Below are 27,292 nucleotides of genomic sequence, written 5' to 3'. Positions count from 1 at the left end.
CGTTTCGGGATGCTCTCCTTCCATGGGATGAGGGCTTTCTATACGGCTTCACCCGTTCCCTCTGCTGTTGAAGGTCCTGTTAAAAATGAAAAGAGAAAAAGCAAACAACATACTGATTTCTCCCACCTGTCAAGACAGATGTGGTATCCGTACTTGTCGCAGCTGGTGGCTTGTCCACCGATCCCTCTTGAACTCAGTCCTTACCTTCTGTTGCAGAATGAAGGACGCACTCTCCATCCGAACCTATGGATACTCTGGCTCAAAGCCTGGCTCCTTCGTGGTTCCAACACATAGAGAGCTCCTGTTCTAGGAGGTACAAAAAGTGTTTAATAAACAGTAGGAAATCGGCTACCTGTCGTAATTACCTAGAAAAGTGGACCAGGTTTCAAGTTTGGTATAAATCCAGCCAAATTACCCTGGCATCTCCCTGCAGTGTTAGACTACATACAGACTCTCAATAAGTCAGGGCTCTCTCTCAGTTTACTCAAAGTAAACCTGGCGTCCCTAGTGACTTTCCATCAACAAACAGGGATACTCAGTTTTCTCACACTTCAAACAAAGAGGTTCCTGAAGGGTATAGCGAACCTCTTTCCCCAACCCATACATCCCATCCCAACATGGGACCTGAACTTAATTTTAAAGAGCCTGATTGGACTGCGCTTTGAACCTATGGCCACTTGTTCGCTCACAAACCTATCAATGAAGACCGCATTTCTAGTTGCCCTCACCTCGGCAAGGAGAACAGGGGAGATAACAGTGCTTATGGGTGCACCCCCCTTTTACAGTCTTCTTTCACAACAAGGTTACTCTGAGGCCACACCCAAAGATCATGTCCAAGGTGACCTCATCCTTTCACATAAACCAACCAGTTCACCTCCTGACATTTTATGTTAAGCCTCACCTCAATGACAGAGAGGCCATACTTCACATGCTAGATGTTAAGAGAGCTCTTGCTTTCTACCTGGACAGGACAAAAGCTTTTAGGAAATCTCCTAAGTTCGTTCATTCCATTGCAAATAGGTCTAAAGGCACAGTCATATATCAGCCCAACAGCTCTCCAGATGGGTCTTGAACTGTATCAAACACCATCAGGTTCACAATATCCATCCAGGATATGCACATACTCAGCGACTGAGGTCGGTTTCCTCTTCAGTCACCCTCCTCAAGAATGTCCCTATCTTGGTAAGAGAATCTCCCATCCACCATAAATAAGATTCTAACCCCCCTCTTCTCATTTATACACCTATACAGCCCCACTTCTTTACGGACAGTATGGGGACATGGGCCTTGCAGCATCCTCTGAAAGTTGCCAAGTCCAGACTTTGTCATATGTAGGTATGAACTGGGTTCCAGTCTGAGCACCACATGGAAAACACTTTGACACTAGCCACCTCCCATTTAAACCATGGGGCAGTTGGCTGAAGAAACTTGGTAGATTGCAACTGCTAAGATATTTCTCTGAGGTAGTTTCTTTGGATAGTATCGGAGGGGTAGCCATGTTAGTCTGGATCTGTAAAAAGCAACAGAGAGTCCTGTGGCACCTTTAAGACTAACAGATGTATTGGAGCATAAGCTTTCGTGGGTGATCTGACGAAGTGGGTATTCACCCACGAAAGCTTATGCTCCAATACATCTGTTAGTCTTAAAGGTGCCACAGGAGACTCTGTTGCTTTCTTTGGATAGTTGGCTTCAATGCTTTATTTTTTAGCTTCTAGGTAAATCTTCTACATAGCAACTATACTCCTTTATGCATACAATGTTAGCACATGTACAGATGAAATATTTTTGGCTTATTTACCTTGATAATACCCTTTAAATTTAAATATTTCTTTAGAAAAGCTTGAGACTTAATTGAAATATGCTAAACTAAAACAATTTAAGTTAAAGCTGCCACACCACGCTGTTTTAATACTGTTTTTATTTGATGTAAATAAAGCATTAAATGTAAAAATACAGTATTGCTTAAGTATTTGTGAAAAGAGCACTAGGATATTGCAATACCACAGGACACCAGCTGCTGCAAATAGCTGTTAAAATTCTGATATTAGGGCAAGAACACTGATACTAGGGCAAGAATCTATTTGAAGAGATCTCCAGCCCCACCGAAGTACTGACTGGCAGTAAGTCCCAAAAGTCACCCCTCATAAAACTGCATTTTGGAAATAAGAATATTGAAGGGCCATGCCATCCACATGGATCTAGAATGAAGGCCTACAGAAAAATGAAACTAGCAGGGGAAAACCAAGAGTTGGATGAAAGAAAAATATACCGTTTCAATGGCTGCCATTGCTTTATAGATTCAGGCATAATGCTGCCTCTGGGCTCCAGCTTGATACCCTATTGCCAAAGGATTTGATTTGTTCAGAGGAATCCTTTCACTCCATGTGACCTGGAAGAAATTTAGAGGGTTAGACAACTTTCGTTTACATGCTGTGCATTCAGAAGAGGATTTCTTTCTGACATACCTAAGTATTAGTCTGTGGCATGAGAGAAAATGTCAGTTCACACTGAAGTTTATAAGCCATTGATTTTTACAAGTGCTTTCCAGACACATCTTTAGATTATGTACAACAGAACTTCACAAAATTAAGACTGAGTACTCCGGTCCAACAATTTATCTACCCATTTGGTCTCACTTTGCTGCAGTTTCAAATATATGCCTTATATCAGAACCCCTTTCTTAAATCCTCATATTTCTGTTTACAATGCCTCCTCCTATACAATACACCATGTGTGATTGCTGTTAGCCTCATTCCTCTGGCCTTCCCCCCACATTCTTAATTCATTTGCTTATTACAACCACTTGTGGCTTGTTTTAATTCAGATTGTAAACGCTTAAGGGCTGGGATTGTCTCGTACGTGTTTGTATAATCTCTAACAGAGTTGGGCCCTGATCTTATTCTGGATTCTGTGCACTGCTATAATACAAATAATATTTAATATGAATAATTTGAACTTTGTAATCATTTAGCCAGTTTACATGTAAAATCTGACTTAATTTTCAAAATAAGATTTTGTGATACTGTAAAATGGTTGAGTAAAATTGAGTTCTTAAGCTTATCCTTTCTCTTCACCAACAAATAGATTTCTACCACAAAGAAAGCAAACTTGTCTGGCAAGACTTTATTCTTTATAAACCCATGCTACTTATTGCGTATGACTCAATTATCATACTTGTTTTTTCTCTCAATTTTTTTCCGTTCTATTTTAGTTAGAAGCCACTGTGCACTAGAAAATTCCAGGATCATTCTTCATGCCCTTTTTGTTGTAGTACTATTCCAGTTCGACATGACTTCAAAAAAATTGTTAGCTAACCCCCTTAAAACTTTACGGTACACGACTAGACAATTTGAGTATGTTCAAAATCGCCAAGTATTCTGTCATGTTCTGGTTATTAATAAGTATAGTTACAATCTTTTCCTTCCTAATCACCCCAACTTTTAAATATATTTTTCATGATAAAGATGAATTTAAAATAATCTGGTGGCTGTTGCTCCATAAATACTTGAGAGAAAGATTAAGGCGTTCAATATTTTGTCATCTTTCATATATCAATAATTTTATCCCCTCATTAATTAGATCTATTTTCTACTACAAGTTGCCAGGGGAAAAAGCTATGCTTGTTGTAGCAGTCAACACTAGAGTCCAGGCCCAAGCCAGAGCCTGTGTGAGACATGAGACTCTTCGAGATCTATTTCTTTTTGACAATTAGATGCACAGAAGGCCAAAAGAAATGCTAATTTACCAGAAATGAGAGAGAGGGTTTTGAAAGTCCCTGAAGGCTAGCAATAAAGTGATTATAAGTTTATACAGATTGGGTCAATACCAATTTGCAGAGATAAATTGAAACTGTTTTATACTCTTATGATCTCTTTGTCATTATAGTATTACTCAGTGTACCAAAAATCCAACCATATTTGGAAAATAGCAAATGCCTGATTAGGGGAGCATGTAAATCAATTATTGGTACTCCTAAAACGTTGAGAGATGGTTGGTTTGACTCACCAGATCCCTTTATCTGGCTTCATAGGAGAGGGAATGCTTTAGCCATTATACTGAGATTTCGTAAGCCCTAGTATACACGAGGACATGATTCATATTGTGCTAGCATTCGCTAATACATAGGCATTATGATAAGGCAAACTGGAACCATTTCCTCATGTGAAACTCTTTGAGGAAATCACAAAGGACATTAATTCCCTTGGGGAAAATGTGCCCAAGTGTATAGGTGTACCCTAAGTAGGTTGTGATTATGCTGTCCTGAATCTGGAAACTAATCCCTTTCATACAACAAATAACACAAGGTTTAGTAGAGGTACTGTGCAAACCTCTAGATGGGTAGAGATTCCATGAGAAGTATTAATTTACAAGGTTCTAATTTTACTTTTCAGTTACTTACATAATTATTTTGTGTACAGAAAGCAAAGGCCATTCAAATTCCTCACTGTTCTACCTGAGCCATTTTTCAGCATGGTGGAGAAAAATTGTTTCAAACTTGAGGAACTTGATTCCATGACACAGATACTTAAATAATCTTGCACTAATTTAACCCATCTACCTCTGTGCTTGTTTTTCAGTAAACCCGATATGTCTCGTCTGAGGCTGGCTGCTGCTAGTGCTATTGTGAAGCTGGCACAGGAACCTTGTTACCATGAAATCATCACATTAGAACAATACCAGCTATGTGCATTAGCCGTTAATGTAAGGAAATGGGGTGGAGGGAAGAGAGAGGAGTGTGTGTGTGTGTGTGTGTCTGAACTAGCTAATATGTATGCTAATAATCTGTGGCTTCAGATCACTAAGAATATTCATTTGAAGAGTCATTCTCAATATTCAGATTGCAATTCTAACTTGTCCTCAATTTTAAATTTGTTTCTCATGATCCTGAAAATTCAGGGTTTTTTTATTATGTTGAAATGATGGATACTACTAGGAACTAAAAGCAATAAAGGAGTGGTCTAATAGTAAGAGCAGTGGACCGAGCATTAGAAAATTGGTATTCATTGCAACTAAAAGATTCTTCTAGTATCTATTTGCTAAACTTCAGCTAGATAACAAATTTATTTTAATGCTGACGTAGTAATGTAAGAAAGATACACTGGGGTATGATGATTTTTAGAGAGAGCTTCGGTTCTTACGAGCCATACAAAGTTCACTTTGTGATATTGACATATTTTGAGGTCTGCAGAAAAGAGCTCTCATCCTGCAGACCTTAAAGGTATAGCTACATTGCAATTAAATAACCGCTGCTGGCCTCTGTCAGCTGACTCAGGCTCATGGGACTCGGAAGGAGCTGAGATCCACTCCTCCTAGTAGAAAAGTTAAAAACATTTAGATCTCTCAGGGAGAAAATTTGCTATGCGGAATGGGAAGCTGGTTGAAGTAAAATCCTATCAGGCACTAATGTCAAAGTATCACTACATTAATTATACTAAGCTTGAGAATTCACTGACACACTCTGCCGGAGGATAGGCTGCAGTTCAAAGTGCTCATCACAGAGGGCAAACTGCTGGCTAGATCTCCTCTTCAGGCCTCAGGCAATACAGTGGATACAGCCTCCTACTGGCTGGCATCTATATTTATAGTCCTCTTTCGGGCATTGTGGACTTAATCCTGCAGATTTCCCAAAGAAGTCCAATCCATGATGGAAAATCTGCCCTTTGAGGGAAACAGTTTGTTCAGTGAAAAGACAGATGAGATGTTATATTCCTTAAAGGACTAAAGGGCCGTCGGTCACTCACTGGCTAGCTACACTCCAGAGCCAGGGAGAAATACCATACCAGTTTGCAAACATACAAGCAGTGACCAGCTCCTCAACCCTTTTATCATCAAAAGGATTACAAGCGACCCGGCAAGCGGCAGTGGATACAGTGGAGCAAGCTTATTGTTCCCCCTTCACCCTGCTTCCAACCCCAACCTCCCATTAGAAAGCACTTATGACAAGATCTTTGAGAGCTGCAAATCAATCCAACTACCAGATCTCTCTCTTCAGGACTCCAGCACCCAATTTGGTAGCTGCCTAGCTCATTTTTGCCAAGGTTGGCATCTTTTAGTGACAGACAAATGAGTCCTGGAGATCATCTATACTGGCAACACTATAGAATTTTTCCTTTTCCCCTCCAAACCTTCTTCCCCATCTCTCTTCAGGGACTCTTCTCACGAGAGGAGACACATGTCTGGTTCTATTGACAGGGCAACTAACATAAGCCTTTCCACCTATTCCACTTTTACCTTAGATTCTAAGAGAGAACAAGCAAGAGGGAGCATTGGTGATCCTGATTTTTTCCCAGGTGTCATAGACAATTCTGGTTTCCCATCTTTCTCCAGATGTCAGCACATTCATGCATCCATATCCAGCTCTTCCCAGACCTGTTGATCCAAGACAAAGCCAAGATCAGTCATTCCACTCCTGCATCCGTACGCCTAAATGCCTGGTATTCATTCGTATGGGCAACAGACCTAGAAAAGACATGGTCAGAAGCAGTTCAATCCATCTATAATAGTCGTAGGGAAGGAGTCCACAAAAAAGTGCTACGTGGCAAAGTGGAAAAGATTTTGTATCTGGTGTCAACATTGTTGGGTAACACCAGAGGATTCTGACATCCCTATCATCTTGGAATATGTCCTCTTCTTAAAGTCATTGGTCTATTTCTTAGCTCCCTACGGATGCACTTAGCTGCTTATCAGCATCTGTCACTGTGCAGTTGACAACCACTTAATCTTCACCCATCCTCTTACAGTACGTTTTCTAAAGGGCTTATCATTAGAACCTTTCTTACAATACTGAAATCTTACCCTGATTTAGGACCTCAGTTGAGTCTTCTCAGCGTTAACAAAGACTTCCTTTGAACCCTTACCCAAATGTTCCTTTGCCCACCTATCAGTGAAGCTTGTCTTTCTGATGGCCATTATTTTAGCCAGAAGAGTAGGTGAGCTGGAGGTCCTTAAGACTGATCTGCCTTACACAGTCTTCCATAGGGGCAGTGTCTCCCTGAGATTACACCCAAATTTCACCCCCAAGATGATCTCAGAATTCCGTCTAAATCAGATTATTTTCTTACCTGTGTTCTTCCCAAAGCCGCAAGCCTCCAGTGAGGAGAAGTGGCTTCACTCTGGGTGTCCATCAACCCTTGGCATTCTACCTGCAAAGGAATAAGTCCTTTAGGAAATCACCTAGATTGTTCGTATCCTTTGTGGAACTTGTAAGTGATTCATCCCAAAGCCTGTCCAAATGGATTTCAGATTGCATCATACTCTGTTACGCGTTAAAGGCAACCTCTCTCCCATGAGGGGTAAGGGACCGCTTGACTAGAACACAGACTGCATCAGTAGCCTTGCTCCAAGAGGTTCCTTTCCTGGAAATTTGTAAAGTGGCAACATGGAGCTCTGTTCACACTTTCACAAGACATATGCTCTGGTGCAGACTTCTACAACTGATACAGCTTTTGGCAGAGCAGTCCTCCAATTAGGGGTAGAGCAGAGGTCCTTGCATGCTTTTCCTCAATGAAAACTGCTTGTGAATCACCCATGGTGGAATACACATAGGGGCCCTCACTCAGAGAAAGAAAGGTTACTTGTCTTTAAGAACTCCAGTTACATTAAGGTGTGTGGTCCCTGTCTGTATTCCACTATACGCCCTCCTTTCCCTCTGCTGCAGAGCATTGCTAAGGTTTTTCATGGTAGAAAGGTACTGGAGAAGCAGTTGGTTGGTCCACACTGTCTCTTATGCCCTTGGTTTGGAGCACAAGGAGGATAGGGGCACAGGTGTGCTCCAACAGACACTGCTTGCAAGAATCTTTTGGTGTCAGACATGTGGGGCGCATGCATTCCTGCAGTCTAATACAGATAGGTACCACACAACTTGAAGAACTCTAGTTACTGTAAAGTAAATAACCTTTCTTTCTGTGCCTGGTGCTAGAGCAGCTAATATAGTTTAATGACTTCTGTGTTTCCAGGAGGTACTACTACGGATGCTCAATGGAACAGCAATCTATATCACCTAGGTGGAATAAAAAGCTATGCCTGGGTGTCAAATATTCCATTTCAGACTTTTGTACACACATAAAGTCCTGTGGCACCTTGAAGACTAACAGATGTATTGGAGCATAAGCTTTCGTGGGTGAATGTACATGCATCCAACGAAGTGGGCATTCACCCACGAAAGCTTATGCTCCAATACATCCGTTAGTCTTAAAGGTGCCACAGGACTCTGTTGCTTTTTACAGATCCAGACTAACACGGCTACCCCCCTGATACTTGTACACACATGTTTAGAGTAACCCTTTGGTATTGGAGCCCATTTCTTAATGTTAGACATTCAGTCCCACCCCTCTTTAATTCTCATCCTCTGCTTAGTAGCATCAGTTGATTCTAGTCACAGGTTAGAATGCCAACTGACAAAGCCACAGCCCAATGGTGCTTCATAGATTAATTTGCAGGGAATATTCTAAAAGTGGAAAGATTATTTTTCCCCTTTTGTTTTGGTCTACTTTCTGATCTATGGTCTTTCTCCTGCAGTACTTCAGACACTCACTGTGCTCCTGTGCTGGCTGGGTATATTTTTGAAACTGTACCACGTTATAATAACTTGTCAAATTATTGGTGTGCTCTCTGCATTTGGTGCTCTAATTACGCACCTTTTGTTGTCTATTGCTGAAATAGTTTTGCACTGTTTAACAGATAATGTATGAGTTTTCATGTTATAGTTCTAATAATTGAAACTACGTTATTTATAGTGAATTTTCAGGAACCAAGACTAAAGGGGAGGATATCTTTTGCCGTTACAAAAATATTTGTAAACTTTAGTTGGACGTCTCTTGACTAAGCAGGACCGGTAGAAAGCTTACATTAAGCAGGGAGATAGAGTTTGTCAGGTGCTTTTCAGTGGCCTGAAAATCTATTTTGATTTTACCACTTTACATTTCCACATTGTTTTATTGTTTGTTTTAACTATCAATAAAGGCTTTATTACTTCAGTGGAACTCCTTATTTTTGGTCCTGATTCAGTAAGGTACTTAAACGTGTTTACGTTTGCAAGCAGTCCCTTTGAAGTCAATGGAAGGGAATGCTCATGTGCTTAAAAGTTAGGCACATGCTTCTTAAGTGGGCCTTAAAAAGCTTCAAGATTGGACCTAAACCTATACTTTAACATTCTTCTTGTTCTATAGGGGATTTTCTGTCCTTTAGGATACATCCAGTTGAATCCTAGTGAGTTCCTGGGGTGGGATGAAGAGATCTTCCTTTTCTATAGAATAGGAAGAATTTTATGGCTGCAAGGGGATGGATTGATTTTTTTCATACATACCATCATTCATTTTTGTGTGTAACTTCTAAATGTCTGTATTATATGTAAAAATGCTCAGTTTTTTATTTCTCTCTCTTTTTTTTTTTTAAACAGGATGAGTGTTACCAAGTTAGACAAATATTTGCTCAGAAACTCCACAAAGGCCTTTCCCGACTACGGCTCCCTCTGGAATATATGGCCATTTGTGCACTGTGTGCGAAAGACCCAGTGAAGGAAAGAAGAGCACATGCTAGGCAGTGCCTTGTGAAAAACATAAACGTGAGAAGAGAATATCTGAAGCAGCATGCAGCAGTGAGTGGTAAGAAAAATAAATAGAAGTAATTCTCAGCAAATGCAAATACAAGTCTGCTAGCTTGTATGCAGACCCTGACTAGGCTGTAAAAATATTGATTGATTTTTGCAGAGTATTTCAGTAAATAAAAAGTAACTCTAAATTTGTAATAAATTTCATTTAAGAGATATCTCAGCTAATGAAAGATTATACACATTTTACAACTAATTTTGCGTAACACAAGTTGTTAAAATAGAGTATACTGTTACAAAATGAAGTATTACAACCTTTTTATTGAGAGGGGTTTGCTCAAAGTTAGACTGTAAATTAAAATTCAAGAGCTAATGTAAAGGTATTGTTACATACGACAGCATTATGAACAAAGTGTTCATTTTAGTTCAGATTTAGTTGAGTTGACTTTAGATTTTAGTTCATTAGTTAATAGGAAACAAGACTAATGGTTTAAAAGCACATGGTGTCAAATTTGTCTGGCCCTTGTGCTGGTGTGTTCCAGAGCCTTCCCTCTAATCCTACGTGTGTCCTACAATTGTCTCTGGCACTAAGGGAATTACAAGGACCGGTCCTTCCCCCCATACACCTTGGCAGTTTAGTGCTTAATATGTTTTATGAATCATTAGAGAGAGACCAATTAAGGCTGTAGCTAGTTTTCCATTATAATTCCAGTTTGGGCCCATATACCTAATTTCACCAGAATTAAATAAACACATGTGAAAATGGCCATAATAATCTGTTACCAATGTAGGACCTTTTAAGAAATTTTAAGGCAACTTGGATAATTTTAGATTTGTTTAAAATAACTTCTTTTTTTTAAAGTTTCCCTTTGATTCTTCGATTATCCTGTGACAAGCCAAATGTTTTGGCTTGTCCTAGGATTGGCTAAATCTATTTTTTTCCTGTGTGTTTCAGTGGCAACAGGTATTTTTGACTAATTTAGGAAAATTTGGTGGATTAATAATTTATTATATACAGTGATCATGAAAAATGTGAGTCCTATGTAGGGATTGTAAACCCTACATTGGGCACAGGGTTGCAGATTATGTTCTTTGAGTTATAAAGACTTCAGGGTGGGGATTAGTAACAAAAGGATTCCTGCACCACAGCAATCATTGGAATGTTTTATAAACATAACTTTAGAAACTTAAAGAAATTCTAAGACCAGTATATTTAAGGCCATGAAAGTATGTATTGGTAATGTCAGAGGAAAACATTAAAATAAGTCTGTGGTTAATGAAAGCTAATCCGTTAAGAAATTAGAAAATGTAAAGGCAAGATTATAATTTTAAAAAATGTACAAGTATGTAAATCAATATCAAGCTCAACCAAACAGCCTTTGTTGGGTCAATATCTCCACCACACACCGCTCAAAGTCAATAGGCACCCTGTACCACCTCATGCTTCTGTACAAGAGCGTAAAAGGCAGAACAGGCACCACCATCCCTCAATTACCTAATCCCTCCCAGGGCAGCAAGATGAAACTAGTGGGAGACGTTTAGGTTAGATATTAGGAAAAACTTTTTCATTAGGAGGGTGGTGAACCACTGGAATGGGTTACCTAGATAGGTGGTGGAATCTCCTTCCTTAGAGGTTTTTAAGGCCCAGCTTGACAACGCCCTGGCTGGGATGATTTAGTTGGGGATTGGTCCTGGTTTGAGCAGGGGGTTGGACTAGATGACCTCCTGAGGTCCCTTCCAACCCTGAAATTCTATGAATGTCCAATCTGCTGGTTCTGAAATCAAGCTAAACTTCTTTGAAATATTCTTCAAATCGTTAGAACCATTTTTGAGATCCTGTTTTGACTGTCATGAACTGATAACCAGCTGTCTGGATCAAACTTTGTTTGATCTGACCCTCCCTATCGCAGGGTTTTTTAAATGGTGGATTTGAAACCTGTAGGCTTGAAGACGGTCAATCCTATGATGGACTAATCTCTCTGCAAGAGACTCGGATGCTTACAGATTCACTGTCTGATACATGAGCGGGCCTCAGGTCTTGCACCAGGCTCAGTGCTCTCTTCTACAATAGTTATTTCATCTAGGCCACATTTCCCTGTTTTATTTATAAGAATGTCATGTGACACTGTGTCAAAAACCTTATAAAATCAAGTTAAGAACATAAGATATATCACATCTACTACTTTCCGCCATCCACTGGGCCAGTAACCATGTGAAAGAAGAAAATAAGGTGGGCTTGGCATGATTTGTTCTAGTCCAATCCATGTTGGCTATTACTTATTACCCTATGAGCTTCTAGGCACTTAAGACTACTATGAAGAAGAGGCACCAAGGAAAGACCCAGCACCAATATCAAAACTGACCTCAGCTTTTGACACTAAACCTGTTTGTAACATCTCAGGTGTTGAAGTCAAGTGCTGAAAGCGGACAGTCTGAGCACAAAGGCAGAAGCTCAAGAAGGAACTCAGTGAGCTCCTGTGTGGGGACAGACATAGCAAAACCTCGGAGTAAAATTGTCCAAGCCCCACACAGTATCAAGGGATGGCGTCCTGGAGCAGACTGCAGTGCAGCAGACTCTACTGCAGTGACCTCCGCATTGATGCCGGCCTGGAGGCATCAGACTCGTGCAAACCCAGGTCCATTGTTGGCACCAAGATGACCATCAGCACCAGTACAGAGTTAGTGCGTTGTACGTTGTTCCCTAGAGGAATTCTACTCCTCCGAGCCTTCACCAGGGTGGACATTATTCTCCATGTCATCAACCAGAGACCCTTCCCCTCTCAGGTGTGCAGTCAGTGCCATCGAGAGACCTGCAGTCCTCAGCCACCCCCACCAAGCCTGCTGTTGGTCCAGCCAACAGCATGGGGTCATCTGTACTCATACAGTGTGTCATGGCCTTGTTGGGAGTAATGGGCTTGCCTGCACAGGCATCAAGGAACTAATCAAGGGGTCAACAAACATGTGGACAAAGGTGATCTCATGGATATAGATTTTCAGAAAGCCTTTATCAAGGTCCCTCACCAAAGACTCTTGAGCAAAGTAAGCTGTCATGGGATAAGAGAGAAGGTCCTCTCACACATCAGTAACTGGTTAAAAGATAGGAAACAAAGGATAGGAATAAATGGTCAGTTTTCAGAATGGAGTGCGGTAAATAGTGGTGTTCCCCAGGGGTCTGTACTGGGACCAATATTCTTCAACATGTTCATAAATGATCTGGAAAAAGGGGCAAAAGGTGAGGTGGCAAAATTTACAGATGATAAAAAGCTACTCAAGATAGTTAAGTCCAAAGTAGACTGCAAAGAGTTACAAAGGGATTTCACAAAACTGGATGACAGGCCAACAAAATGGCAGATGAAATTCAGTTTTGATAATTGAAAGTAATGCACATTGGAAAACCTAATCCCAACTATACATATGAAATGACGGGATCTAAATTAGCTGTTACCACTTAAGAAAGAGATCTTGGAGTCATTATGAATAGTTTTCTGAAACTATCCATTCAATGTGCATTAGCAATCAAACAAGCTAACAGAATGTTGTGAATCATTAGGAAAGGGATAGATAATAAGACAAAGTATGATATTGCCTCTATATAAATGAATGTATGCCCACATCTTGAATACTGCATGCAGATGTGGTCACCCCATCTCAAAAAAGATGTATTAAAATTGGAAAAGATACAGAAAAAAACAACAAAAATGATTAGGGGTATGGAATAGCTTCTATATGAGGAGAGATTAATAAGACAGAGACTTTTCAGCTTGGAAAAGACATGACATGGGGGGGATATGATAGAGATCTATAAAATCATGACTGGTGTGGAGAAAGTAAATAAGGAAGTGTTGTGTACTCCTTCTTATGACACAAGATCTAGAGGTCACCACATGAAATTAATAGGCAGCAGCTTTAAAACAAACAAGAGGAAGTATTCCTTCACATAGTGCAGAGTCAACCTGTGGAACTCTTTGCCAGAAGATGTGAAGGCCAAGACTACAACAGGGTTCAAAAAAGAACTAGATAAATTCATAGAGAATAGGTCCATCAATGGCTATTAGCCAGCGTGGGCAGGGATGGTGTCCTTAGCCTCTGGTTGCCAGAAGCTGGGAATGGATGATGGGGCATGGATCACTTGATGATTACCTGTTCTGTTCATTCCCTCTGAAGCACTGGCTTTGACCACTGTTGAAAGATAGGATACTGAGCTAGATGGACCTTTGGTATGACCCAGTACAGTAGAACCTCAGAGTTATGAACACCTCAGGAATGGAGGTTGTTCGTAACTCTGAAATATTTGTAAATCTGAATAAAACATTATGGTTCTTTCAAAAGTTTACAACTGAACATTAACTGTACACAGCTTTGAAACTGTACTATGCAGAAGAAAAATGCTGTTTTCCTTTTTTTAATAGTTTACATTTAACACAGTATGGTAGTGTATTTGCTTTTTTTTTTTTTTTTTAATTAAATCTCTGCTGCTGTCTGATTGTGTACTTCCAGTTCCAAATGAGGTCTGTGGTTGACTGGCCTGTTTATAACTCTGAGGTTCTACTGAATGGCCGTTCTCATATGTAAGTTTACATAGTCTCCACTCAGCTCACAGGAAGTACCTAAGATTCATGGTGGGACCCAATCATTACAATACAAGGTTCTGCCCTTCAGACTCTCCACTGCACTGAGAGTTTTCACTGGTGGTCGTGGTAGCACATTTAAGGAAATGGAAGATCTATGTATGCCTGTATCCGGACAACTGACTGATCAGGGACAGGACATAGCAGGTGATTTAAATAGCCTCAGATTGTGTCCTTTCACTTTTATCTCAACTGGGACTCCTTATGAACTGTGAGAAATAATCTCACACCATTACTGATAAGATTTTATAGGAACTTTGATCAGCTCTAGATCTGAAAAAGCCTAACTGCCAGATGACAAGTTCCAATCTCTTCAGTCCACCAGTATATGACCTACAGGCAAGACTATGACTGTGTTTGTGTGTCTGAGACTCTTAAAGCCCTAAATCAGCATACAAGTACATGCCACCACTTGCCAGATTTTACCTTCAACACTTATAACTGTGGCTGAGGTCCTTTCACACATCACATGAACAGGATGATCATAATCTTACCTCAAGTTCTGTGAGAGCTTGCTTTGAGGAAAGGGTGACACCTTCTGTCCCAGTAACTTCTCTCATGGATGCTGCAGAGCCGACTGAGACGTTTACTTGAACCACCTTCAGATGCAAGGCACATGGTCTCAAGATGATTTGAAACTACATATGGATGTCTTGGAGCTGAGAGTAATCAGATTAGCCTGTATAGCATATAGCATCTTGCCCATTCTGTGCAACTCATGGTTCAAATCTTGATGAACACCACATTGGTAAGGCACTATATAACTAACAAGGAGATGCTCAGTCATCTCCTTTTTGCCAGGAAGGCTTCAAGTTCTGGGACATGATCCCACTAACTCTACACCTGTCAGGGGTCAACAGTAGATTTCCTGAATAGAAATGTGGTAACCAGTCATGAATGGTCACTGCGGAAATTCTATCCTAGACCCAATGTTCTGTCAGTGAGAAACTCCCACCACAGACTTGTTTGCCACAGTGGACAACATCAAGTGTCCAAATCTCTGCCCCAAAGAAGGTGAGAGTCCTGGCTTCCTGCTAGATGCTTTCATCTTTTTTGTGGTCTCAGGGCCTCCTGTATGCTTTACTGCCAGTTCCCCTGATTTCACCCAAGCCCATGAATAATATCTAAAATCAGATGACAAGACCTTGATCATCATGATAGCCCCATACTGATATGATAGCCCAAGTGGTTTTGGTTGTTGGACCTGTTCTAGATTTCCAAGCAGCCTCCCATATGCCACCTGGCTTACCTAGACATAATATCCCAGAACCTCAGTCAGATGCTGCACCTGCAGTCATTGTACTTGATGGCTTGGATGTTGACTGACTGACAGCACTATTGTAAGAGATTGTGTTCCTACAAGTTCAGGAAATTCTTGTGCGGAGGAGGAGACCTTGCACCACAAAGACTCACTTGAATCTTGGATTATATAATACTTCTGAAACAAACTGGGCTAGCATTTAACTCCCTTAAGGTTCACCTTGCCACAATATCAGCATGTCATACTCCAGTTCATATCCTCTGGTATCGAAATTCCTAGAGCCTTCTTCATACTTGTCCTCCAGTCAGAGACCCAATTCTCATGTGGGACCTTAGAATCATCCTTGTAAAGCTTATAGAGCCTGCCTTTGAGCTGCTGTTGAAATGTTCAACATGCCCTCCGAACTATCAGGATGTCTTTGTCATGGCCATTACCTAGGCATGGAGAGTCAGCGAACTCCAAGCCATTGCAGCTGGCACCTTAAACACCCTGCCACAGGAACAAAGTGATGATGAGACCACATCCCAAGTTCATCCCGAAAATAGTCTCGGAATTCTACCTGAACCAATCCATCACCTTACCAGTCTCCTTCCCGATCCACACTCAACACCGGGAGAGAAGAAGCTGCATAGTTCAGATGTCTCCAGAGCCTTGCTTTATTACCTTAACAGGACCAAGCCTTTCAGGTTCTCTCTCTGCCTCTTTGTAGCCATATCAGGCCAAGCTAACTCAGAGACTCTCAGTGGGTCACGGAGTATATTTCCACCTGCTATCAATTGGGCTGCCAAGCCTCTCCCACTGAACATCAAAGCACATTCCACCAGGGCACAGGTGGCATTATTAACCTGCTTCAGAAACATGGTACTTTCTGAGATTGGCACGGTAGCAGTACATGAAGCAACCTGCTTACTTTTGTTCAATATTACGCCCTTGACATGGCAGCCAGGTCAGACACCTGTTTAGGAGAGCAGTATGCAATCACCATTTGATTGATTCAGCTGAAACTCCTCATTCCCACCATCCTGGGAGGTTACTGCATGCCAGTCACTTATGCCGGAATCCACACCAAGACATACTTGAAGAAGAAAGAACAGTTAATTACCTTACAGTAACTGGTTCCTCGAGATATAGTTATTGTAGATATACAATTTGCCCCTCTGTCCCTGCTTTTCAGAGTCCTCAGTAACATGGGGGTTGAACTTTGAGAGAAGGAGGGTCACGGCTGTCCTGCCCTTTATGTCCTCATACAGGAGAACAAGTGAGGCACAAGGCACATGTGAGGCCTCAGTAGACAGTCAAAAAATCAGTTCTTGTGAGCATGAAGTGCAAGTGCACTTATTGTAGGATCCGAACAGACTACAATATCTCAAAGAACCACAGTTACTGTAGGGTAAATAACTGTTCTTTATGTCCACCAAACCAGCACTAGCCTATATATTAATGCTGACTGACTTTATATAGTGCTCTTTGAATTTTGTGTAAAGGAGCAAAAAAAAAAAAAAATCCTGAACTAATATACAGCTTTCTAACATAACTGTTTCCCTTTTTTTTAATTCTATTCTATACTTTCAGAAAAACTATTGTCACTTCTACCAGAATATGTTGTTCCATATACTATCCACCTTCTGGCACATGACCCAGATTATGTGAAAGTCCAGGATATTGAACAACTTAAGGACATTAAAGAGTAAGACTATTTCCTTTGATATTCTTTTTTCTGAGGATTTCTAAGGCCATGTCTACGCTAACACGTATGCCAGCAAATTTTTTGTCGCTTATGGATGTGGAAAAACAATCCCCATGAGTCGCATGAATTTTGTGGCATACGTGCTTGAGTGCACAGTCCTGTGTCGGCAGGAGAAGCTCTCCTGCTGACATAGCTACGGCCTCTTGTTGGCATAACACTGCTACACAAGCGATTTTACAGTGGCACAGCTGTATCGGTACAGCTGTGCTGCTGTAAGCTTGTAAGTGTAGACATGGCCTAAGATCTAACTTGTCACTTTCTGAGATAATTCCGTGATAGCTTTTTACGTTACAGATACCATGATAAATTGTCCCGTACATAATTATGAAGAGTAATTATTTTCTTAAATTGGTATAAAAAATACTAAATATTCCTAGATCATATTGGCTGTTTCATTTGGGGACAGTTCAATGTCAGTAATGCATTTTTCTGTTCTTATGTTTGGTTATTCCTTCCTAGTATCTTTAGAAAATTTGAAAATGAATTCATTCCCAAAAGCCAAACTTATCAGTGGATGAATTCAAGTTAAAGTAAACTGTATTCTTAAACTAGATCTTTTTCAAGGTTTCTTTGACAGTTTTTCTTACTGTACTTAATAAGGAAAACCATTTTTCCCCTTAGGTGCCTGTGGTTCATACTGGAAATACTGATGTCTAAAAATGAAAATAATAGTCATGCGTTTATCAGAAAAATGGTGGAAAACATTAAGCAGACAAAAGATGCTCAAGGACCAGATGATCCAAAAATGAATGAAGTATGTTTTACCTTTAGTGAAAGTTGCTTATTTATTCCAATAGCATGAAACTGAGGCATTTTTAGATGCCTATTTTAAAATATGTATATTTCTCAAAAGAATTATATATAGAAGGCAATAGGTGTTCTGTACACAAGAATCAAAACTATGGCCTTACTTTAGGTTAGGTGTCCTGTTACTTTACTTGGCTTCAGTAGATGCCTATATTCTTCAGAAGCTAGTTGGAATTGTTAGGAGCCTTTTATCTTTCTTTTAAAAATTAGTTTCAATAAACCATTTTCTTTAAATATGCATAAAATATCTTTACTGGTATAGAAGTTTAAGTTCTGGCAAGTTAGGGTTAAGTTCTATAATGTGAGGCTTTTCTACTTTGCAACAATGTTCAAAAATTGCAGTGTAGTACCAGTAAGCAGTTTCTTGAACATTTATTTTAAAAATATGCACAAACCAAATTTCTCTAACTTGCATTAATAACACAAACATGTCAGTTATTTGGATCGCTTCATGTGTTTATGTAAATCACGTGATATATTCAGATTCTGAAGAATGTACGCTTATTTTTTTTCTGCCTAAATAAGTTTTAACTCTCACGGTTGCACAAAAACACCCCACACAACACCTCACCTTCCAAAGAACTGAGTATAAACTGATTGTGTCTTTCTTTTACTGCAGATAGCCTGAAACAGTGATTGAGAGTTGCAGACTCCCAGTCACCCCCATAATCTCATTTGGGGTATTAACTCTCTTGCCTAATAATGACATTTTAAATTTTAGTATTAACTATACAATTCTAATCATTTTAATGGATGGATTGAGGAAGAATGTAGGAATGAACTCCCTGTAGTCAGTGTGTGTCACTGAACAAATAAACTTTGTACTTCACATTTATTAGGTACTACATAAAGCCAACATCTACCCTTGTTTTTGCTAATATTTCCCATTGACATAGTGGGAGATCTGTGGATTGAGGAATGGGTATACAGTCCTAAATATGTCTCCCATGCACCCTATGGACCATAATTGAAAATAGAATTTAGTCCTCCCCATAGTATGAGTTTGACACCCCTTCTACAATGCAAAATCTTTAGTATTCCTGTTTATGTAGTGTAGACATGCACTAGTTAGGTGTGTGATGTGTTATGTACATGGGAAAAGTGTGAGGTTGCTATTAAGGTTTTGTGTTAGTGAGAGATGCAGGAATTTGGTATGTATTGTTTCTGTGGGAATTTGGAGAGGTGGAGCCTATCACAGAGTAGTTAATGTGATGAGTGGATAATGTATGTTAAAGATAATTCACTTAACAGGACTTTTCTTTACTTGTAAGGAATTTTGTTGGGGGCAGAGGTTGTACTTCACAACTATTACAATGATAAGATGGCTTTTGTTTGTGGGAATATATGTATTATATACTACATACATCTCCCAGATTATTGTTTATTATTACCATTACAGTAGCATTGAATATATTGTAGACATATTATAGGCTGAAAGCAACAGAGAGTCTTGTGGCACCTTTAAGACTAACAGATGTATTGGAGCATAAGCCTTCGTGGGTGAATGCCCACTTCATCAGATGCATGTAATGGAAATTTCCAGAGACAGGTATAAATATGCAGGCAAGAATCAGTATGGAGATAACGAGGTTAGTTCAATCAGGGAGGGTGAGGTCCTCTGCTAGCAGTTGAGGTGTGAACACCAGGATTCTTACAGTTAAGGTTGCCTAACACTTCCAGCTAAAACCCCCCTGTTTTAGTTGCTTATAAATTTCCCATGTCTGATACGGGCTTGATGTAAAGTTTTTTAAAGTTCCAGTGGAAATAATTCAGCCCTTTCTGAGAACAAGGTTAAGCATTTTTTCCCTGGGACATTTCTTTGAAGAGCTCTAGGGTTTCGTGCTTAGAAATGGAAACTTGGAATTTGGCTGAGACGCACCCTAGTGTCAAGGAAGTACCTCTTGCTGTTCTCATGAAAAATCCACCCAGGTTACTACAGTACATGGGTGCATCAACAGAGTGCTGTTAAGTGGATGGTTTACACAAGCCAGACTAATTAGTGTAGACAGACTGACTATTTTCAGAAATCACATTTAACTGTACTGTTTTAATCTTGAAATGTACAGTTTTCTAATGTAGAGACCCCCACAAGAATGAGCTCCGTTTGACCAGATAGTTTGATCACTCAGGTAGCAAAGAAACCCTTTGGACTTTGAATAATTTCCAGTATGCCTCTAAAGTGGCTAAAAGTTTCAAATGAACTTATACTTGTTACTGTCAAAATTAAGGGTGATGCCAAGTCTGTTTTAAAAAAAATAACTCATTTTTATTTTGTAACAGAAACTCTACACAGTTTGTGATGTAGCAATGAATATCATTATGTCAAAGAGTACGACATACAGTTTGGAATCCCCTAAAGATCCAGTACTTCCAGCTCGATATTTCACGCAGCCTGACAAGGTATAATTTAGGTTTTTGGTTGGATTTTTTTTTTTCAAATTAAATTGCACTAAAGATTTAAATAGATAGTTGTTTTCATCTGTTTTATTACGATAGAGCTCTTGTAATTTACATAGTCTCTTTTTACTTATGATCCCAATAATGTCTCAAGTCAGTGCACATGTGGTATCTTAAATGTTCAGATTTAGCATTTAAAAAACATAAATGGTTTGAAAAAATTTAGTAGTTTTTTTTTTTAATTGCCTGTTCCACTTCATAAACCTATTTTTTATAACTTGTTTATTGATTGACCTTTCTTTCCTTCTTTATTCCCTTGCTTGCAGAATTTCAGTAATACCAAAAATTATCTCCCTCCGGAAATGAAATCTTTTTTCACTCCTGGAAAGGTGTGTTTTTTTTTATTATTACCTATCTGTTTTTTCAACTAAACTCTCCCAGTAGGCTAACCATTGCACAGGCACAAAAGGAGGCATGGCCCCTGCCCCCCCCAAAAAACAAATCCCACAAAACAGGGACAGAAGCTGGGGGGAAGAACACGTAACAGTAAGGTGGTTGTCTCCTGATAATACAAAGTTTAGCAAACTTGTAAAATGTTTGGGGATTTTTTTTTTTGAACAATGTTATATTTCTAAAAAAATTTATAGTAGACTAAAACTCTATGAAATATGAACTAGAAATAATGGCAACAATGTTAAGAAAATATACAGGGGAATCTCAAGTTGGAGTAAGGAGGTTATATTACTTCTGTATTTGGTACTGGTGCAACTGGAATACTGTATCCATTTCTGGTCTCCACCAGAAGGATGTTGATAAATTGGTGAGAGTTCAAAGAATGTCTAAAAGATTAGAAAACATGTTTTATAGTGATGGACTTTAGAATCTCAGTGTAGTTTAACAAAGAGAAGGTTTAAGGATAATTTGATCACAATCTAGAAATATCTATATGGGAAACAAAAATTTGATAATGGGCTTTTCAGTCTAGCAGGCAAGGTATAACAAGATCCAGTGGCAGAATATTGAAGCTAGTCAAATTCCCATTGGAAAAAGGTGCAAATTTTTAAGTGATGATTAGCCATTGGAATATTTTACAAAGGGTTGTAGTGGAGTCTCCATCATTGGAATTTTTAAATCAAGATGGGATTTTTTTTCTAAAAGATACACCCTAGTCCAAACAGGAATTAATTCAGGGACATTTTATGTCCTGTGTTATGCAGGAACTCAGAGTAGGTGATCAGTCGTTCCTTCTGGCCTTATACAATGGTCAGGAATGGCAGAGCTGAAAATGTGCTGGTACAGCATACCGGTAAGAAGTGACCGCCAGTACGGGGCCGCACACAGTCCCCGGTAGAGACCCTAGGCTGCTGATGAGGGGGAGGGGAAAAAGGGGCAGCTGCTCTGGGGTCCAGCGATTTAAATCATAGCCTGCGGGCCAGGCAGCGCAGAAGGTCTGGCTGGGGGAGGCTTACTTTCACCCCTGAGGAATGGTCTAGGTATATTTGGTCCTGCGTCAGTGCAAGGGGTTGAACTAGATGACTTCTCAAGGTCCCTACCAGCCTTACATTTCTATGATTCTATAATGTAGGAATCTATAGTCCAGTTTTGGATTGGAGCCCAGTCCAGCCCCTGTAAGGCTCCCTTGCTCTAAGGGTTGCCTTTGTGTTTCTGCATGAGTTCCCCAGGCAGTGCTGCATCTTGCACAGTGGAGTCAAGACACCAATACCCAAACTAGCAAGTGGTCATAGAAGCAACAATTGGGGCCAAGTAACCAACCAGTAAAAACTTCTGACAGGAGTCCCATCTCTCTCATTACAATAGATAGAACTGTTGCATGCAAATTGGGTGCAGATGAATGGTAATGTTTAATTGTGTTATCTAATATCTGAGCTAAATTAAGAATGATCTGACCTGTTGACATGGCCCTGCCTATAATCAAATCTTAAATACAACAATTGGTGTTAATTTAGCTTAATTATAACCACATGTCTTCAAAAGTAGCCTATACACAAGATTTAAATGAGTTTTAACTGTATGAGAAGTTTGAAGAGTTTTTCTCATTGCTAAGATCATTCAGGACAAAAGGGGGTCTGAAGTGGTGCTAAATTTCTTAAAGGACCTATTTGTTGATTGATGTTAAATAAAGTAACAGATTTAATTGTACATTCTGAGAAAAATTAATACTATATACAGAGAATAACGCAATTGTGGGAAGGATATTTTATGGTCTTCATACACAACAGAGTGAATCCCTTCTGTAAGTGTAAAACTCAGTTCAACCTTAACTTTGGAGGCACAATGAGCACCTTCATAAGACACACATTCTGTCTACAGAATCACTGATAACTGTCTTTGGTAAAGCTTGCATGTTTTACAGCTTCATCATTCAGTGTAGTCAGCTAGAGTCAGGAAGTGATTTAATATTAAACAGTCCTGTAATGAAACGGGAAAATAATGGATTATACTGTCATCCATATGAGAGTTATGTTCTTTTATATGTATTATCTCTAGCAGGTTTTCAAATTTGTCTCTCTATTTAGGCATCTAGGTATGTGGCTTAATGCTGAGAGTGACTTAACCTCTTAAACTTATATTAAAGTCAGTGGGAGCTGAAGATACTCTGCCCCTCTGAAAATCAAACCACTCTTTATTGAAGTTTTAACCTAAGATCCAATCATGTTTGGAAATTTTGGCTCCCCGGGTGAAATCTTAATCTCACTGAAGTCCGTAGCAAAAATCTCATTGATTTTAATGGGGTCAGGACTTCATCCCAAATGTTTTGCTTCTGAACCTATTTTTTCCTCATGGAAATCGTAGTCTCTGCCACCTTCCATTTGGCTTCAGTTGTAACTTTTTTGTCGTCTTATTTTTGCTTTTTAAGTAAATTGTGTTCTAATAAAAAAAAAGACACTGGTGATTGTAGAATGTGTGCAGGTTGCATGCAAACATTTTAAGCTTAGTACATGTTTGAGACTAGGTATGTAACATACTAAATATGTAGATTAAAATAACAAAAAATATTTTTTGTTTCAGCCCAAAGCAGCCAATGTTCTTGGAGCAGTTAATAAGCCTCTTTCGGCAGCAGGCAAGCAGTCCCAATCCAAATCTTCACGAATGGAAACTGTAAGCAATGCCAGCAGCAGTTCAAATCCAAGCTCTCCAGGAAGGATCAAAGGGAGGTGGGTATACAGCAGTGCAGCTTTGATGCTCAAGTATTTTTATGAAAGCTGCAAGGGTTTCTATAATGGTTAAAAGTGCTAGACTGAATTCTATTCTCTTGTGTTGGTGTACATCCAGAATAACCAGCACACTTCTATAACTGAAACCAGAATTTGGCTTACTACCACAATAAAAATAGATAAGTTTTTTTTTTTAAAAAAAAAGCAGTCCAAACACATTACATGAAAGCAAGCTAAATTCAAATCATCATGTACAATGTAAAATAAAAAGCAACCCACATTCAGTTATAGATCTGGGGTTCCCATCAAGCTTGTGTAGTAAACAGTAATTCTAGCTACATCATCATAATCTCCCAATGAGTCTGAGAGTTTAAGGACGTGTGAGCTCTGTCATGATCTAAGATTTTTGGTAGACTGTCCTGTGGTGGTGAATTACGTTGCCTCTGGACACCTGACAATGTATCACCTTTTAATTTGTAATACTAGTTTTAATGTGACCAGTGGTTTATAACTAAAGAATTTGTGAGCGGTTGATGAAGGCGATTGATTGCATATATTGGAGCACCTGCTGGAAGCACCATGTTGAACAACAATTAAGAAGAAATACAAGTAGTATATGGAAATAGTTTTTCACTGAAGATAGACTGGAAGTCAGTTTCTTCCCTGCTCCAGTGAGTAAACTCAGTCTGTTAGGCTAATAATATAGCTAGATTCAGATTGTTGAGCAGTCTTCTCATTGTTGCAATTCTACAAAATGTATAGCCTGGACTGTAATCTCATCAGATCTTACAAGTTGAACAGGACCAAGCTTGGTCAGTACTTGAATGGAGACCTCCAAGGAAAAAACAAAATACTGCACAAAAGGATGCTAATGACTCAATAGTTATCACTCCTCTTTGTAATCAGTACTGAACCAATCTACCAGCATGATGGCAGGACATTGCAACACAGTATATGTATATAGTCTTTGAGATGAAATATAAAACTGAGCTCTTGATCACTCCTGTCCATTAAAGATCTCATTGGCACTTTTTTCTAAGAGTAGGAATAACTACGACAGTCTTCAGACCATATCTTAGAATAAGGAACTATATTCCACATATACCTAAATTATCCCTTTGCTCTATTAGATAAGATAGTCTTCACTTCTTGTCCCCAAACAATTGTGCAATGTTTGCAGTGTTAAAATGCCTGCCTCATTCCAGCCCCAAGGTAGATGAAACAAAATGGTCCTCCATATACTATAATAATACTTAGCTCTTATATAGTGCTTTACTTTAGTAAATCCAAAAGTGCTTTACAAAGAAGGTAAGTATCATTGGGAAATAGAGGCACAGAGCAGTGAAGTGACTTGCCTAAGGTCACCCAGCAGGACAGTGGCAAAGCTGGGAATAGAACCCAAGTCTCCTGCTCCCATTCTGGTGCTCTATCAACTAGGCCATAGTGTACACACACAGTTTAAAAAAAAAAAAAAAACCACGCACTGGTGTGGGGGGTGTATTTATATACACACTATGTCACTTGTACTTTTGCAAAAAGGACTGTATACATGTTTTTTGCTTAAACTTTGAAAGAGGTACAGAATCCTGCCCTATGATTTAGCCAATCTGCCCCAATATCTGATATGTAAATAATAAAATAATTGCCACCTTAGCTAGGGAACAATCTTAACGGACTTACTTGAGCATCTATGTAAAACAACTTTAAAGTTACTGTCAAGTAACAAGTATCCAAACACAGGCTTCACTAATTGAAAAAAATACTGTCTCTAGGTCTCTCACTCTTTCACTTTGCACAATTACATGATATATGAACTGTCCTATTTTACTATTAAATTGTTTAACAAGTTTATTATGTTTATCATCTGTGAAGCTAAATGAATTATCTATTCCATCATTTAGATGGTGCAGGATTAAGAATGTTAAGTCTTGAAATTATTATTTTTTAAAAATTCTCATCACTGTGTTTCAGTGCCCCCCAGTTTGCCATCAACATCTTTGTTTTGGTTGGGAGTGACAATTTATGCTATGATGTGACGTACTGCCATGTGTCAGCTCCAATAACCGAAGTTGAATGACTTTGCCAAACCTTTTCTGGCTTAGGGCTCAATCATCTTCTGAATTCTAGTCTTGTTGATTAATGTATTATGCAGCTATTAAGCTAAATTCTTATTTCAGAATTTGAATTTTTAATGCGTGGTTTTAGAGGAATTTAACACGAGGAAAACTTAGGGGAAAAAAGTTGATCTCTGAATGAACAGAATATAGCACAGGCAGGAACCGTTTGGTTACATTGTTAACCTCTAACAATATGTATGTAAAAACACAAACATTATCTACCAATATGTCCCTAAAGGTTGAATTTGGGTCATTTATCCTGCAGGATGCTTAATCTTTTCTGCGTTGTGTCACAGAAGTATTGAATTTATTTGACATCAGCCTGATTGGGATGTCCTAAACTGAGCATTATGTCTTCACTGTTGAATCAAAGACAGAGGATGGCCTGGGTGATTGACTCTTTATTAAAACAGATTTCTTCAGTAATTGCAAAAATGCTGAGGAAAAACCATAAAAAAGGTGTTTTATAAGTCACCCGTTATGATATTGCCAGTGATAGGTGATCTGAAAAATAACTAAAGGTATGCTCAGTTTGCTCTTGTTTGTTTTTTTAGATTTTTTATGTTGACAAAGCTGCTGCCAATTTGACAGTTTAGATCCAAGCAATCACATTAAAATTATGTTACTGCATTCCTGATATTAAGTGATGATAAATGTCTGCGTTGATAGGCTTGACAGTACTGAGATGGACCACAGTGAAAATGAAGATTTCACGATGGCTTCACCTTTACCAGGAAAGAAAACTGACAAGAGGGACGACTCTGATCTTGTAAGGGTGAGCTGCGTGGTTGTATTGCAGCTATTTCAATTAAATTTAAACTTAATTAATTGAACATTGAACAAATAAGTGTATACAGTCCTTATAACAAGCATTAACTAATGTAGTTTTGTAAGCTCTCACTTTTACATGGAGTTGAGCTAATGTCCCTGATGGTCAATGTGGTTATGATATGAAATAGGACTGTTTACAAAAAAAAAAAGGCACCTTCTTACTTAACATATCTGTTTCGTTTGTGTGAGTTGTCTTTGCTTTCTGTTACTAACCAAACCATAAAGGATAGCAGTAAGATTTGCAGATTACCAAAAAGGGTTGGGACTGAAGGCTTTAGAGGAGCTAGACTAGTGAGAATTGGTGCATGATTTGCCTTGTGCTCAAAACCTGTTGGAAAGAAATTGGACAGGTATGTGAATTGCAGATTTGCTCACCATCCCTAGCAGTTGCTTGCTCTAATTTGTGCTTAAAGGTGATCCTAGCTATTGTTAGCACTGCATAACAAGTCCAGCTACGGAAGTTTAAGCTTGATTACCTTTCAGATCAAGGAGAACTCCCATAAGGTTGACCATATGTTTGACTTGGCTTTGGGGACTAGTTTGACTGGCTAAGATATTGGGTAAACCCTACTGAGAAGTTTGAAAATGCACCCCTAGTCTGATTTTTTTTTTCTTTCCCCTAAATAAGCGGGATATTTCATATCCATGTTCCTGGTATCGATTTTTATTACTGTCTTAATGCTTTACTATCGTATATTTTGGTTGTCTCTTCACTGGTGATGAGGCAAATCAGGCCTCCCTTTCCAGCTAACAGCTTCTATCAACTGATTGAGTTGATAGG

At 39.2% G+C, this 27,292-nt stretch overlaps 1 protein-coding gene across 9 annotated transcripts in view; it reads left to right on the top strand.

The window, feature by feature from the left end:
* The window catches only part of PDS5B (PDS5 cohesin associated factor B), a 276,903-nt gene that overhangs the window by 220,274 nt on the left and 29,337 nt on the right, over nt 1–27,292 (top strand). For 7 of the 9 annotated variants that reach the window (XM_065594581.1, XM_008167674.4, XM_065594592.1 and 4 more), the window contains 8 exons: nt 4,578–4,701; nt 9,398–9,602; nt 17,009–17,123; nt 17,805–17,937; nt 20,271–20,390; nt 20,714–20,776; nt 23,418–23,563; nt 26,350–26,455. In XM_065594581.1, the coding sequence (XP_065450653.1) occupies nt 4,578–4,701; nt 9,398–9,602; nt 17,009–17,123; nt 17,805–17,937; nt 20,271–20,390; nt 20,714–20,776; nt 23,418–23,563; nt 26,350–26,455 (1,012 nt within the window). The remainder of the gene's footprint in view (nt 1–4,577; nt 4,702–9,397; nt 9,603–17,008; nt 17,124–17,804; nt 17,938–20,270; nt 20,391–20,713; nt 20,777–23,417; nt 23,564–26,349; nt 26,456–27,292) is intronic. The other 2 variants (XM_008167679.4, XM_065594589.1) reach the window with 1 other exon arrangement.

This window comes from Chrysemys picta, chromosome 1, assembly GCF_011386835.1.
Source record: "Chrysemys picta bellii isolate R12L10 chromosome 1, ASM1138683v2, whole genome shotgun sequence".
Taxonomy (NCBI): Eukaryota; Metazoa; Chordata; order Testudines; family Emydidae; genus Chrysemys; species Chrysemys picta.
This window is presented reverse-complemented; position numbering and strand designations above follow the sequence as displayed.